This window comes from Labeo rohita, chromosome 18 (assembly GCF_022985175.1).
Source record: "Labeo rohita strain BAU-BD-2019 chromosome 18, IGBB_LRoh.1.0, whole genome shotgun sequence".
In the NCBI taxonomy this organism is placed as follows: Eukaryota; Metazoa; Chordata; class Actinopteri; order Cypriniformes; family Cyprinidae; genus Labeo; species Labeo rohita.
Window position 1 is genome coordinate 32,194,341 of NC_066886.1, and position 13,930 is coordinate 32,208,270.

Consider the following 13,930-nt stretch of genomic DNA (forward strand, 5'->3'; position numbering starts at 1 on the left):
GCAAACAACTGAAAGCAATGGAGTACCCTGCACATTGAAAGTGATGCTAAAGATGTGTGTACCCTGTGTGCTAAAAAGTGATGCTAAAAAAGTACCTTCACTGTAAAAAACACAATTTGTTGAGTCATCTTAAAATTATTTGTTACCCTGCTGCCTTAAAATTTTAAGTTCAGTCAACTAAAATAAGTTTAGTTAAGTTGAAATGTTAAGTTGTACTAAGTAACAACTTAGATATTTGTGTTTGCTAAACTTAACAGATGGGTAAGTAACCCAGCTGCCTTAAAATTTTAAGCTGATTCAACTCAAATATCTAAGTTGTCACATAGTATAACTTAACATTTCAAGTTGAATAAACTTTTTTTGAGTTGACTGAACTTAAAATTTTAAGGCAGCCAGGCTACAAATTATTTTAAGTTGATTCAACAAATTGTTTTTTACAGTGTTGAGTGTCAAAAAGCGACCAAACGTCAGTTGTGATGAATTAGGAGTGAGAACATATTGGTTTTTTGCAGCATTGTAATCAATCGCAGTCATATCTATTAGATTAAGTTAGATTTGCTTACTGCTAAGAGTCAGCAGCCACATACTGTATAAAGTGTTGAGAGCGATAATCGCCTTTAAATGCAGGAATGAATTATTTCTTGTGTCACTCACAACTTGTGATGATTGACAGTGATGCTGATAGCAACAGATTGGACGGAAAATCTAAAATGTCAAAATAGATGTGTGCATTAAGTCTTGCAATCTACTGTAAATGCGAGATCTGTCACAGCAATATCGAAACAAAAAAACAGATCAGTGCTGGCTAAATTATTAAAAACACTCTCCGAGTTGTGTTGTGCACTTTTTTCTCATTTATTATCAGACAATTGTAGTTAGTACTTGAGATTACTACTAATAATGAACTTATTTTATTTTTCAAATACAAATTAAATAGTTTATAAATTATATAAATAGTTGCAGGATGTGTCCAACAGTGAATTGTAAACTGTTTGTATTTTGATTACACTACTACAACAATATTTTTTCAATTAATGATTAATAAAAATATTCTGTCACAGATATCATTTTTAAAAAATTGGAATTAAACAAAGAAAATTAAGTAGGTGTAATCCAACTGGCTTAAAACAAATAATGCCCTCCTCTCAGATAACACCATCGGTCAAACATGGTGATGACAGCATTATAGTCACAGTTACAAAAACAAAAAACTAGAAAGATTGTTTGTATCAAGGTCAACATGGACAAATACACAAACATCCTTGAGCAGAATCTGGTTTGGTCAGCCAAACATCTGCCTGTAAACCAAGATTGACTTTCCTGCAGGAAAATGACCTTCCCATCCTTCAACACAGAAGGATTATTAGAAACAAAATTTCACAATAAACAAAATTAATCAATAAACAAAAGCAGAAAGAACACTTTCTCTGTTTCTTAGCTGAGACTGTCACTTCACTGCCTTCAAACCAGTGTGACTAAACTCTGCAGACGATCCAGCATTAATCAGCCAGAGGACCCACATCACACCCCTACTGATCTCACTCCGCTGGCTCCCAATTGTGGCCAGAATTGTGAAACAATGTCGGATTACTTCATGTCTCATTCACTGCTGAGAAAACATTACAGTACAAAGCGCATAATATTACAATAATAACACCTTCCATTCTCACTGATCTGCAATAATGTAATGGAGCGTGATGATGACGTATTATGTCTGCACAAACAGGTGCGATGAGGTATGCAAACACATACGTTGACAGGCCCATAGGACAGCCTACTGTAGTCCTTGGACCAAGGGATGTCCAACTTAGACAGTTTAAATACATTTAGACTGCATTTGATTGCTGCCGGGATGTGAAGAGAATTTCAACAAGCGTAACAAAAAATGTTTTTGAACTTTAAAAACTCTTTGAAACTTTTTGAAATCATCTATCCTGGATTTAATAACGCAAGGCAAAATTAAAGCTGCAAGCAGCGTTAAAAGAGCCCTCACATCCGGGTTCACCGCCATCTGGTGCCTGAGGCGAATGGTGGGCAATGTGCTTTTAAAATGGTAAATATAGGAGGAATATGTCAAAATCATTTATATGTGCCAAACTTAATCCTGCCAGCTGGTGGTGCTATGACTATAACTAGATATTGGCATGTAGATGTCTTCAAGCCAGGACTTTTATCAAACATGCAAAGTCTGGTGCAAATTAAACATGGTATGTTTGAGTTCAAAACATGACGTATCTTGTTTGCCGATAGGTGGCGCTATGATTGTAACTAAGCAGAAGAGTACGGTTGTCAGTCCTGTATTTGAGTCCTTAATACAGTTACGTTCACACACAGTGCGGATATTTACCAGTGTTATTTACAACCGCATTCTGTAAGCAAACTCACACCCGTAAATTTTCAGGATTCACAACTGCATTCTCGGAAAACACGCGCTGTGTGAACTGAGCAGGACTGGAACTAGCTTTCTGTCACGTCGTACAGTGCAAGAGAGCTGCCACACAAATGCGTCTCTAACGTGTGCTGTGTGCTTTAATTTGTGGTTTCACTTACAGTGATGGAGAAATAAGCTGTGTGTCATCTGAAATTTTTATATTTAGTCTCTACCGGAGCTGCTCCTGTCAATTTTGACTCAAATGCTCCGCTCTCCACACAAATATAAAATCTGCTGTCGGTTAATTAGATTTTGACAGATAAACTCGCGGCTTGATTGGACTCGTGTCAAAAAATGTTAAGCCTTAGTTTTATGGACGTCACCATGTTTGATATTACTTTGATCATTGTTGCTGTTTTTACTGGTAAGGAATACGGGCTTGACTCCTGTTGCACATTCAAACAGACAGTATTTGAGACGGTACTGTAAGCTGCTGTGTGAACGGGACATTTCGAGACTCACACCTGTAAGTAAATGTGGTTGTCAGTCCCAAAAACTGACAGTGTTAACGTAGCCTATATTGGCCATTAGATGTCTTCAGGCCAAAACTCTTATGAAACATGTGAAGTTTGAGACAGATTGGACATTGCATGTTTACATTAGTGTAAAACAAGTCATTTCCTGTTGCCAGCAGGTGGCACTATGATTATAACTGAATATTGGACTTCAGATGTGTTCAGGCCAGAATTTTAATCAAATGTGTGACGTTTGGGGCAGATCGGTCATTGTATGGCTGAGTTACAACAACAACTTTTTCCATGGCAAAACATCAAAGTTTGTCAGGCCACCACGGACACGCCCTTTAACGAAAACTCAAGATCTTCACAATTTAACATTGCAAAAGCCTTCAGAGTAGACTGACCGAATATAATGTTGATGTCATTAAGTCTCGTTAGAGTGTAAAACATGTCACTTTCTGTTGCCAACAGGTGGCGCTATGGCTGTAAGTGAATTTGGGCATGGACAGGTTTCTTATCAAACATGTGAATTTTGGTGCAAATCGGGCATTGTATGCCTGAGTTTTAACAACTTCTTGTTTCAAGGCGAAACATCAAAGTTTGTCAGGCTGCCATGGACACACCCATCAATAAATACTTAAGATTTTAGCAATTTAACATCACGAAAGGGCTTTAGATTAGACTGACCAAATCTGGTGTTGATGTGAATAAATCCCTAGAAGGAGCTTGTTTAAATACAACACCTGAAAATGGCAAAAAACGAAAAGTAACAGACTTCCTGTTGGGTTTTGTACTTCGTACCAGGGACTTTTTTGTAGGTATTGATGTGTATTGTTACATTTGTCCACCGAATTTCATACATGTATGTGAAACACAGCTTGAGGGGCACTTTGTTGAAATTTTAATAGGTGGTGGCCATTTTGCCACACCCAATTTTGAAATTCAGATGTAAATTTACACCACTTTTGGTGTAAAGTTTCATGAGTTTTTGAGCATGTTTAGGCCCTCAGAAATGCGATTCAGAAGAAGCTGAGCAATTTTAAAAGAATCCTCACACCATTGGTGCTCGGGCCCTAACAAGAGCATCATTGCAATTAATGAGCAGTGTTTTATCTTGATTGTCTTGTCATAATTGTTGGAAGCCAAAAACAATTACTGAAAAGAATGGCCTGGTTTCACAGACAGGGCTTAGACTAAGCCAGGAGTTAGACTGGCTTACATTACTGTTATGCATCCAGAGACAAAACGTCTAGGTTACGTACGTAACCCTCGTTCCCTGAAGGAGGGAACGGAGACGTTACATATGGGAACTCGCTTGAGAGTCCAATCATCTCCAAGCCTTATTCAAAAGGCCAATGAACATTCATGAACATTGGCGAGTGGTATTTGCATGCCGAGCCACTCCCCCGTATATACGGGTATATAAGATGGTGGCGTGCAACCACTCATTCAGGCTTTTGCTGAGGAGCCGAGCTGCAGCCCGGCGTCAGCGCGACGTCAGGTCGTGGCAGGGGATGTAACGTCTCCGTTCCCTCCTTCAGGGAACGAGGGTTACGTACGTAACCTAGACGTTCCCCTTCAGTCGTTTCACTACGACATTACATATGGGAACAGACCCATGGAACAGGCCACGAACCAGACGTCGCGTTACGCAACACACCGCGTGCCGACAGGCGGACGTGTCAGCAGACAGATATGAGCGTAACCTTCCCAACGCCCTGGGGGCCAATAGGGGGCCCCACAGGGATGCCAGTTGTACTGAAGCAGGAGTTGGGGGGGCGGAGCACATGAAATCTCTACATGTGGAACACAAGAAATTCAATATATCCATAGATTTTAGGGATATATGAGGGAAACATCGGCCTTCTGGCTGACCGTGGAAAAATACTGAAACATGTTGCCACAACCTGCTGGGCGAAGGAGACCCAACCGGAGAACAGACAAGCACTACTCCGCACTAGGCCTGACTGCGGGGCATGGAGGACCCAGGTTCACCGGAGGGAACAACTGAGGGAAATAACGCACGGATCCATTAGGAATGGCGCAGCAAGCCGACACCAGCCGGACTCCCGCTCGCCTGTGATGTCTATGTTAAGACACGGGAGGATACGGCCTCTACGCGAAGGTTGTAGAACCTGGCGAAGGTATTAGGTGTCGCCCAACCCACAGCTCTACAGATATCTGCTAGTGAGGCGCCATGAGCCAACGCATAGGATGAGGCAACACTCCGTGTGGAGTGGGCACGAACACCTAAGGGGCATGGCTCACCCTGGTTTTGGTACGACAGGGAGATGGCATCTACCACCCAATGGGCCAACCTCTGTTTGGAGACAGCATTCCCTTTCTGCTGACCTCCAAAGCAGACGAAGAGCTGCTCGGTGCGTCTGAAGTGCCGAGTGCGGTCCACGTATATACGCAGAGCGCGAACTGGACACAGCAGCACAGAGGCTGGGTCTGCCTCCTCCAGGGGCAGAGCTTGCAGGTTCACCACCTGATCGCGGAAAGGCGTGGTGGGAACCTTGGGCACATAACCGGGCCGGGGTCTCAGGATGACGTGAGAATCGCCGGACCCGAATTTCAGGCACGCTTTGTCGACAGAGAAAGCTTGTAGGTCCCCTACCCTCTTGATGGAGGCCAGTGCGGTCAGGAGCGCTGTCTTAAGTGACAGATATTTTAGCTCAACCGACGCAAATGGCTCAAATGGGGCCTCCCGCAGGCCCTGGAGGGCGACGGAGAGGTCCCAAGAGGGTACGGGGTGCGGCCTGGGGGGATTAACCCTTCTCGCACCCCTCAGGAACCTCACGATGAGTTGGTGCTTACCTAGGGATGTTCCATCCACTGCATCGTGGTACGCTGCAATGGCAGCAACGTACACTTTGAGAGTTGAAGGGGACAGCCTGCGCTCCAACTTTTCTTGCAGGAAGGAAAGCACTACTGCAACCGTACATCTCTGTGGGTCCTCCCCGCGAGAGGAACACCAGTCGACGAACAGACCCCATCTCAGTGCATAAGCCTGCCTTGTAGAGGGGGCTCTGGACTGAGTGATAGTTTCTATCACGGCCTGTGGAAGGCCGGAGAGGTCTGACGCGTCCCGTCCAGGAGCCAGACGTGCAGGTTCCACAGGTCAGGCGCGGGTGCCAAATTGTGCCCATCCCCTGAGAAAGAAGGTCTCTCCTCAAGGGGATTTTCCAGGGAGGGGCTGCCGCGAGGGAAATGAGTTCTGGAAACCAGGTCCGGGTGGGCCAGTATGGCGCAACCAGCAGAACCTGCTCCTCGTCCTCCCTGATCTTGCACAGTGTCTGTGCAAGGAGGCTCACTGGGGGAAAGGCGTACTTGGGCCCCGGAGGCCAGCTGTGTGACAGTGCGTCCCTGCCGAGGCTGTTGGGAGCCTCGTTGAGGGAGTAAAATCGCTGGCAGTGGGAGGATTCAGGGGAAGCAAACAGATCTATCTGGGCCTCCCCGAAATGGCTCCAAATCAGCTGGACTGTCTCGGGGTGGAGTCGCCATTCTCTAGGATGGGTGGACTGCCGTGAAAGCTGGTCGGCTGCACGGTTGAGTTCTCCTGGAATGTGAACGGCACGTAGCGATTTCAGCCACTCCATAGGAGCAGATGGCGGGCGAGTTGTGACACGCGACGGGAGCGTAGACCACCCTGACGGTTGATGTAGGCTACAGTCGCCGTGCTGTCGGTGCGAACAAGCAACGTCGGTCAGAAGCGACGAAGGGCCAGAAGCACAGCCAACAACTCTAGGCAATTGATATGCCATTGCAGTCGAGGTCCTGTCCAGGAGCCTGATGCTGCTTGCCCGTTGCATACAGCACCCCAACCCGTGGAAGAGGCATCCGTGTATACCACAAGATGCCTGGAGACTTGTCCCAGGGGGACTCCAGCCTGAAGGAAGGCCGGGTCTGACCATGGGCTGAACAGGCGGCGACGCTGCTGGGAAACGCCAATCCAGAGTGTGCCACGGTGCCATGCCCATCTCGGGACTCGATCGTGTAACCAGCGCTGAAGCGGTCTCATATGAAGCAGGCCGAGCGGCGTTACTGCGGCTGCGGCTGCCATATGCCCCAGGAGCCTCTGAAATGTTTTGAGAGGGACCACTGTTTTGTGTCTGAATGACTCCAGACACTTCAGCACTGACTGCGCGCGCTCGTTGGTGAGGCGGGCTGTCATACTGACCGAGTCCAGCTCCACACCGAGAAAAGAGATCCTCTGCACTGGGGAGAGTTTGCTCTTCTCTCGGTTGACCTGAAGGCCCAGATGGCTGAGGTGCCGGAGCACCAAGTCCCTCTGTTCGCACAACAGATCTCGCGAGTGAGCTATGAGAAGCCAGTCGTCGAGATAGTTGAGGATGCGAATGCCCGTCTGCCAAAGAGGGAACAGGGCAGCCTCCGCGACTTTCGTAAAGACACGGGGAGAGAGGGAGAGGCCAAATGGAAGCACTTTGTACTGATACGCTCGACCCTCGAAAGCAAACCGTAGGAAGGGTCTGTGTCGAGGCAGGATCGAGACGTGAAAGTACGTGTCCTTCAGGTCGATGGCTGCGAACCAATCCTGGGGACGAATGCATGTTAGCATGCGCTTCGTCGTGAGCATCTTGAACGGCAGCCTGAGAAGGGACCGATTCAGGGCTCGAAGATCCAAGATGGGTCTTAACCCACCGCTCTTTTTGGGCACGATGAAGTAAGGACTGTAAAACCCTGACTTCATCTCGGCTGGAGGGACAGGCTCGATTGCGTCCTTCGCCAGTAGGACTGCAACCTCCGCACGAAGCACAGCGGCATGTGTGTCCGAATGGACAGAAGTGGAAAGGACGCCTCTGTACCTGGGCGGACGCCTGGCGAACTGAATCGCATAGCCGAGACGTACCGTCCGAATCAACCACCGCGAGGGGCTGGGAAGCTGAAGCCAGGCTCCCAGCCTGGTCGCCAGGGGTATCAAAGGGACGCTGACCGACGTGACCGCAGTGGGGCAGCCTGGGGGGGGGAAGGGGAAGGGGACTGATCCCAGAAGGAAGAACGTCCTGGAGAAAAGTCAGACTGCACTGGGCAGCGCTTACCTTCTTCCCTGGTTCCCGCGCTGGCGACATCAGGCTCCGAGTCCGAATCCGAGGAGACACTTCTTGGGCGCTGCTCAAAGATGGAACTCGGGGCCTGATGTTGTCATCCCCCCAAGAGCGATTCTCTCCACCTCCGCTCTCCCACGGCCAGCTCGACGTCGGGCTGCCAATCTGGTGTCATGTACCTCAGCAGGGGACGGAGCTGGTTGTTTGGAAGCCGCGGGGGGGCGCCCTCGGCGACGAGCAGGCGGAGGTTGGGGCCCTGCGGACGTGGTTGGAATGTCGCGGCGGGGCAGGATGTGTTTAATCGCCTCCGTCCGGTGTCGCCGAATAGGCTGCCCTGGGAGATAGGAGCGTCGAGAAACCGTGATTTGTCGACATCTGCCATCTGGGCCAGGGTCAGCCATAGATGTCGCTCCTGGACCACTATGGTGGACATCACCTGACCAAGGGAACGCGCTGTCACCTTCGTAGCCCGGAGGGCGAAGTCGGTGGCGGCGCGGAGTTCCTCCATTGCACCCTGGTCAGAACCCCTCTTATGCAGGTGTTTCAACACCTTGGCCTGGTACACCTGTAAGGTGGCCATGGCGTGCAAGGCGGTGGCAGCCTGTCCAGCGGCGTGGTAAGTCCGGCCCGCGAGAGCGGACGAGAACTCACACGCCCTGGAGGGGAGATGGGGCCGATCCCACCAGGTGGCAGTGCCGGGCGGGCATAGATGCACCGCGACAGCGCGCTCGACCTGAGGGACCGCCTCATAACCCCGGGCTGCACCGCCGACGAGAGAGGCGAGGGGAGAGGAGCTGGGACGTGGACGAGAAGAGTGCGGGGCTCGCCAAGTCCTCACCAGCTCCTCATGCACCTCCGGGAAGAAAGGCACTGGGGGAGAGCGCGGCGGTGCCGCGGGAGCCCTCCCCAGAAACCAATCATCCAGCCTAGAGGGATCGGCCGGAGGTGTTTTGGGCACCTCCAGACCGATCTCCTTGGCGGCTCGGAGGAGCATAGCTGACAGTTCAGCATCCGTCTCAGACGGGGCGGCAACCGCAGAGGGGTACCGACCCGCCGAGTCGTCAGCCTCATCGTCAGACTCTCCCTCTGATGCTGCAGCAGACATCTCGATCTCCTGGGGAGCGCCAAAGGAGATACCCAGCCCGCTGTACGGGGAGGTATACTGCTCTGGCAGCTCAACGGGACTGCGCGGTGACGCAGAAGTCCGCGGGGCTTTGGGGGCCGACGGAACATTCTGCACAGTCACCTGAATGTTCCCCAAGTGCCTCGCCGCGGCAGCCGAAAAACCTTGACGGCTCAATGACTTACCGCGGGAAGACAACAAGGGGTGCCTACTCATGAATGAGCGGCGGGACTTTAACGCAGCCATGGACATACGTTCGCAATGAACGCATGTACCATCGGCCCAGGCACGTGAGACAGCGATCATGTTCGTCCAAAGAGGCGAGGAAACTACCGCACCTGGAAGCGCACGGCCGTAGAGACATACCGGGAAGATGCCCTCGACAGCCGTGAAAAATTCACTCTTTTGAAATCCCGGTCCGCCCAGGGAGGAACCGTGGCACAACAGTGCACTCAAACGGGCAGGCTCGCTGGAATGCGGGAGGCTCGTAAGTGCCGTAAAAAAAAAGGCAGCCTGCAGGATTATGCTGGCGGCTGCCAAACTCTCTTTTAGATGAAGCTCTTTCAGTTGTTTGGCAGCACGCCAGCAGAGAGAGTGGCAACTCAGGAACTCTTTTTCTTTTATTTTCGGCTCAGGAAACGAGACTCCAAAGCAAAAAGTCTGAATGAGTGGTTGCACGCCGCCATCTTATATACCCGTATATACGGGGGGAGTGGCTCGGCATGCAAATACCACTCGCCAATGTTCATGAATGTTCATTGGCCTTTTGAATAAGGCTTGGAGATGATTGGACTCTCAAGCGAGTTCCCATATGTAACGTCGTAGTGAAACAACTGAAGGGGAACAAAGGCACTAATATATTTTAAAATCAGTCAGTGTTACTTTTTTTGAAACTGCTCATACTTACATTGTAGTGTAGGACTAAGCTTAAGCCTTGTCTTTGAAACTGCTGGAATATTGACCAAACCTACATTTTCATATTAAAAAAGCTTTTTAATACTCTTTTTAAATTTTGCAAGATATGTCAAAAAATGCTTGCAAATACAATCTCTAAGCTTTAGATTTATGCAGAGAAGTGATGGACAAAATACAGATTTTAAGAAATGGACTAAAATTTGAATTATTGCTAGTTATTTGGATCCCGTTCGTTAAAAACAAATTCTGAATGGCGCACAATTCTAGAACAGAGTACTCTTTTTCGTTGTTTCTCTGTCTCTGATTAGCTGTGACTCACCATGTCTTTGATGCTGCCCAGTACAGCAGTGGTCAGGATTCCGCACACGAAGGCCAGCAGATTAAGGGTGGTTAGGACCCAGAGAAGAACATACAGAGAGTGAACCTCCTGACAGCTCTGCACACCAACAAACTCATAGTAATTGTTCAGATATCCTCCACTGGAAAACAAAGCAAGCATTGTCATGGTATTAGATGTTCTGAAGAAAGTGCAAGTAGCTCATCCAGTAAATATGAATAGTAGTATAAGAGATACTTGCAAAAACTAGCAAACGTGCTACTAAAAGAGTGAAATGTTTTTTGCTTTCTTTTATGCTATGCAGTGAACAAATAACAGTTCTTATTGCATTATTGTTGAGTGTTTCCTAAAGCATCTGTTTCTGTCTTCACCAATATGCAAATTACTTACTTGGCACAATCATACAAATCACAACAGTAACAGGTTCCACTGCGGACTTTCATATTACAGGATTCCGTTAGTCCTTGACAGGGAACCTACAAAACAGTTGAGTGTCTTTTAGAAATAAAATATTATATACAAAACTCTCGCTGTTTTACAAACAAACTGTTCAGTGCACACTTTTTCATCCACATATCTCTTCTTCATTAAACTTCTTCATTCAACAGTAACTACTGTTATAATAATAAAATATAGCTGCAAGTAGCAATTACTGGGGTTCAAGTGCCTTAAGGCATTTAATGACATAAAAAAAAGCATTTTTGGCAAATCCAGCATAGAATTTTTTTTTTAACGTTTATGACTGTTATAGTGCCAGCTTTGGTCTGATCCTCTTAAAGGTGTCATTGAAAACCCATTTTCCATAAGTTGATATGATTCTTTAGTGTTGTAATGAAAAATCCATAATATAATAGTTAAAACTTCTCAATTGTTGTGTAAAACAACACCCTTTTTACCTTGTCAAAATCAGCTCTGCAAAAGTCATCCTGTTCTGGTCGAGGTTATTTTAAATGTTAATGAGCTTTGCTCTCCCCGCCCCTCTCTTCTCTCTGTGGAGTGACGAGCCTGTTTATGTTAGCCGCATTTAGCCACTAAACTTGCTAACTAGCCACTAAACTTGCTAACTAGCTGCTAAACTTGCTAACTAGCACATGATCCAGCTGTAAGTGAAGCTGGATCACGGATGATTTGTGCGAACATAGACGGATATATGTAGATCGGGAGGCGCATTCCCTTCACAAACAAATGTAATCCACTGCATCTTCAGCGGCTCAGATGTCGGGAGTAAATGACGACCACTATGTTCATTATTACATCCAGCAACACAACACCTCAGTCGTTCAATCAGAGATATTCTTGTCTAATTTACATCCCTGCTCCGGCATTGAAACAGTGGAGGTTACTGGACTGTTACAGCTGATCTGAGGTAAGACGCTCACGTCAATCAACTATTGTGGGAGCGGCCTCTGTGGGTGTGATGCCACACCAACAGGCATCTGAGAACGGCTCGATTTCAAGAAGGGGATATTATTTTTACAGATTAATTAAAAACCCCTGCATGGATTTTTATCATTATAGGGTAGATGTGTACATACACTGCCAACACACATTAATGTAAAGTGAACTTTACATGCTTTTACAGCATCCGACGACCCCTTTAAAACTTTGCATGATTATTTAGAATCACCTGTTGCATATGCTCAGCAGTTTTTGTAAAGTTTTGAGTTTTTGTTTAGACTTTATAGGGCTTCTGTGTATAATTGGACGGGTCCCTTTTCTAAACGACCCCGTTATAACTTCCCAAAGGGTACATTTTAACTTATTTTATATAATAATTGAGCTAGAGAGTCCAGAATGAGCGAAAAACCTATCTAGAGACAAAGTTGTCCAGAATGAGGAGTTATATCATATGATATGAATATCGGGTGTATGTGCAAAAACAAATGCAATGTACAATAGTTTACACCCTTGAAAAATGTGATATCGCAGTGGCTGATTTCTATTAATTTTTCAAACAGGCCCACGGAGTTCATTCCGATTGGCCTCCATTAACCTTGTCTAGCAGATGCTCAATACTCATCGGCCAGTGACGGCAAGATACGCAAATGTCCTTATAGCCACTTGTGGCATTTTGGACCAAGACAGTGTGCACCAATTTTCATGTCGACAGGGCAAACAGTTGCATAGTTGTGGCTGTTTTTATGTTTTTCCCACCACCACCAAGTGGCCAAGCTCCGCGACTTTTTTCATGTGACCTCAGATTCAGCTCTTACATATAGTATATAGTATATAGTATTGTGAGTTTGGTGAAGATACCTTATTCTGTATAGCCGTTTCAGTAAAGGCAGCCCTGCCTCTTTCAAATGTTTTGGCGTCCCTTTGCAGTGGAGTAAAAAGTTAAACTTTTTTGATAATTATTCATATTCACTCTCCAGAGAATCGTCCTGCACTGGTTTAGTTCCAATCAGGCAAAAAACCTAGGATGAGTTTGCAAAAGTATGTTTTTCAAAAAATGCTAAATACCAAAAAGTTTTGCCAGGTGACGTATGAATCCAAGGCATGCACTTTTTTCTGACATGAGCCAAGGATTCCAATGACATAAGAGACTTGAGTCTGCGACTGATGGTTAGAAGTTATGAGCAATTTTGTACTTTTGAATGCTGTAGCGCCCCCGTCTGGCCCCATCAGTGACATTGTAGGTGGTGTGTGTACTACCGCTCCTCCAAATTTCAAGCCTCTGTGACTTACGGTTTGGTCTGCCCGATCAATTTTAAGTGGAGATTGCTGATCTTTGTCCATTCTAAGCTATGCGCTTGAACTCCTAATTATGATGCTAAATAACTGCATGTAATAGTTCAGGAATCACAGTATCAATTCATCCATCAAGGACCTAAATCAACATAAAATTAGGACTTTTGTCTTTGTTATTTAATCTATTAAAGTGTGCATGTTTTATAAATACATTAAGTAACTGCATGTAGGCAAACAAATATATTTTACACAGCTGACTTGACTCACTGTGGCATAGTAGTTCTCATAGATGTAACTATTTCCACTGGTGTAGAACTGACATCTTCCTGCTTTCATTGGACGCATATCCTGTTGGCAGAGAGGTAAGAAATGTCTTCAGTTTGACTTTTACCCTGGAACTGTGTTGAAACTAGGGAAGCACAGATGTATTGGCCAATAAGTGATTTTCTGCACTATCAACCATCTGCCGGTTGTTTAAAAACAGCTGATGATCAGAGCAGATTATTTTCTATCAAAAGTGTCGGAAAAGGGTGTCAGACATAAAACTGTGTGAAATTTAGGGCTTTCCAGATTAAAGCAATAACAACACATTGACACAGCAGCATTAAAGAGATTAAACTTTATTAAACCATGTGGAGTACTTTTTATGTTGAATTGGAATGCACTTTATTGGACTTCAAAATCTCAACAGCCATTCACTGCCATTATAAAGCTTGGAAGAGCCACAACATTTTATAATATAACTCTGATTGTTTCTTTAAAAAGAAGAAAATCATATACACCTAGGATGTCTTGAGTCTGAGTAAATCTTGAGTAAAAAGAGAAGCTCAGAGAGGACGTTTCTTATCATCACATCTCGAGTTTTCCCTCAGACTTCGTGGGTCATGTTTGTGCTGTTAAAGGGGT

General features: G+C 46.2%; 1 protein-coding gene across 4 annotated transcripts in view; it reads right to left on the reverse strand.

Moving 5' to 3' along the window:
- The window catches only part of LOC127180533 (transmembrane protein 255B), a 49,305-nt gene that overhangs the window by 7,529 nt on the left and 27,846 nt on the right, over positions 1 to 13,930 (reverse strand). For all 4 annotated transcript variants that reach the window (XM_051134653.1, XM_051134652.1, XM_051134654.1 and 1 more), the window contains 3 exons: positions 13,292 to 13,372; positions 10,724 to 10,809; positions 10,316 to 10,475 (listed from right to left, as the gene is read on the reverse strand). In XM_051134653.1, coding sequence (XP_050990610.1) covers positions 10,316 to 10,475; positions 10,724 to 10,809; positions 13,292 to 13,372 — 327 coding nt within the window. The remainder of the gene's footprint in view (positions 1 to 10,315; positions 10,476 to 10,723; positions 10,810 to 13,291; positions 13,373 to 13,930) is intronic.